General features: G+C 42.8%; 1 protein-coding gene across 1 annotated transcript in view; it reads right to left on the reverse strand.

Annotated features, from left to right (window-relative positions):
- The window catches only part of LOC138003448 (E3 ubiquitin-protein ligase MIB2-like), a 39,053-nt gene that overhangs the window by 16,418 nt on the left and 20,135 nt on the right, over nt 1-2,500 (reverse strand). The window contains exons 9-10 of the mRNA XM_068849523.1: nt 1,761-1,868; nt 444-484 (exon numbers count right to left, since the gene is read on the reverse strand). Of these exons, the coding sequence (XP_068705624.1) occupies nt 444-484; nt 1,761-1,868 (149 nt within the window). The remainder of the gene's footprint in view (nt 1-443; nt 485-1,760; nt 1,869-2,500) is intronic.

Consider the following 2,500-nt stretch of genomic DNA (forward strand, 5'->3'; position numbering starts at 1 on the left):
CTTCATCAACAAAAACCCCTTCGACCCCGCGGGCAATGTTGTATAGCTCAAGCCAACTACCAACATTTATTGGGGGGAGGGGTGTGGGGGTCGCGAAGTGGTGCTGAAATGAGATGTTAAGTTAGCAATAGATTTAAGTACGAATGAAATGTGAAGGCGTCTCAACACTTTTGCCGCAGATTGTGGCAACAATCCTGGAAAAAAGTGTTGGGACAATGAAGTCAATAAAGCAAAAACGGGTTCAAAGGCAACGCATGGGCAAAACGCTCTCCCCACCCCCTCCCCATTACAATGTTGATTTGAATTCTGGACACATTCAGAAATGCTGCAGTTACCTTTAACATTGCTAGGGGTGGAGGGGGAGGCCGGGGGGAGGGGACACTGGAGAGGCCGCTATGAGAGCAAGCATGCATCTTCTGTGTCAGTCGCTTTGAACAACATACCCGTATGCTGCATGATGCAAAGGCGAATAATCCTGTTCGTCCTTGAAAATCAAAAACGAAGAAACAGTATTAATACCCAATGAAAGAAATGTCTATACTTGAACTGCGGGTTATGCTCTATTTTCGAATGCGCCCTAATACACTTTGTTTGTTCCCAAAATTTGCATAAACTATTGTTTTCAAATGCTCTTGGGAATATGCAGTACCCCCAAGAGCATTTGAAAACGACTATTTATGCAGAATTTGGGAGGCGTGGGGGGGGGGGGGGGCTGAGTGTATTAAGGAGCATTCGAAAAAAGAGAATAGACGAAAGAGAGTAACAATCTTCGAACTTATATCTGGACAATTTAAGCAATTGTCTAAAATAGACACCCAAAAAATTAAGGTGGCCTCAACGACATTCGATTCCATGACCTGTGCGACACCGGTGCCATGCTCTACCAGCTGAGCTATGAAGCCAATCAGCTGGGAGCAGGTCAATAACCCATTTCCGAGTTGCTACATGCCTCAGCTTCAAAGCGAGTCCTGGTGCACAACCATTCAAATGGAAATGAGTTTCATATTCTCATGCAAATCAAACTCATTTCCCTTACAATAGTTGAGCACCAAGACTCACTTCGAAACCGAGACTAACAGCAACTCGGAAATGGCCCATTTGTTGGGCTCATTTGTCCCGTGAAAGGACTCAAAGAAAGAAGTGTATACTATTTGAAGAGCGGGCTCTTTGAAGTGCGGGCTATACAGTTCAGAACAATTTAAGCAATTGACCGTGTTCGTATTCTCAGTATTGGACTGGAACTAGCTTGCAATGGAGGCTAATGCAGGGGAATCTTTTCAAATGCAAATACTCTTTAATTTATTCCCCCGCATTAGCCTCCATTGCAAGCTAGTTCTAATCCAATACTGAAAACACGAATATGGTCTATTGTTTCTTCTTATAGAGTGTTTTCATTCACGTGATCAGTAACCTTGTTTTTTCAACCGAAACAAAGGAAAATATTTGCATGATAATAGAGCTCAATTCCCGGAGGATTAGTTGGGTACATCAACATGGCCCCCGATACGTCACGTGAAAACACTCTAAAGAAACCTGAGAAATTCAAGTGGTTTTTTGGTCCAAGATTGTATTTAAGCTTTTACTATTCTACACTTCAAATTCAATGCTCGAAGATGAGAATTTGGAACCGAGTGCCCAGAGAAATGCCTCTTTTTAAAAACTGTTGCCGAAAACGTGCTCCCCTCGCGTGGCGTCTTCTCAGCTCGCACGCGAGTAAAATCGTGAAGACTTCTCGGAGTCTAATGAACTTTTATCTGTACCTTAACATCCTTATCAGCGCCCTTGCTCAAGAGGTACTTCACTATGTCGGTTCGTCCCTGGTGACATGCCACGTGAAGAGCGGTTTTTCCAGCTCTTTTATAATCAATCTAATTTAAAGCAAAACATCTGACTGAATTATCAATCTAGTGATTGTCTGTCTGTGTCTGCCTGACTAATCAATCCTTTGATTGTCTGTCTGTCGGTATGTCTGTCTATGTCTATTGACAGACAGACAGACAGACAGACAGGCCGGACAGAACTGAACAACGACAGAATTAATTTGTAGAGCTAGAGGTCCCAGGGAATCCCTCCGAACGTCAGCCCTTGTCGTGGAAATGTGCTTACACAAGCCAAAGAGAAACATATCTGACCAGGGTGAAATTTAACCCATCATCGGATTTGATCCTCGTTTCACCACCAACTGTGCTAATGGGCAGACTTAAATAGGCCGGTCGTCGGTATTAAAGACGTCATATCGCAGCAGTTAAACATACATTAGAAAGTACATTGAAAAGAGAGCATTACAACACGGTCTGTCTGTCTGTCTGTCTGACCGACTGACACTGAATGGTAAACACTGATGGACGGAATCGAAAATTGCGCTCAAAGTTTCAGAGATAGCTCATGGACTTTCAATATTCAGTTCTCATTTTTTTTGGCTGATAGATTAAAAAACGATGGGCTTATGCTAATAAGATAAAAAAATGTAAACAAAGATTCTCTTATTCCGAGACACGAA

The sequence above is a fragment of the Montipora foliosa genome, chromosome 5 (assembly GCF_036669935.1).
Source record: "Montipora foliosa isolate CH-2021 chromosome 5, ASM3666993v2, whole genome shotgun sequence".
Classification (NCBI taxonomy): Eukaryota; Metazoa; Cnidaria; class Anthozoa; order Scleractinia; family Acroporidae; genus Montipora; species Montipora foliosa.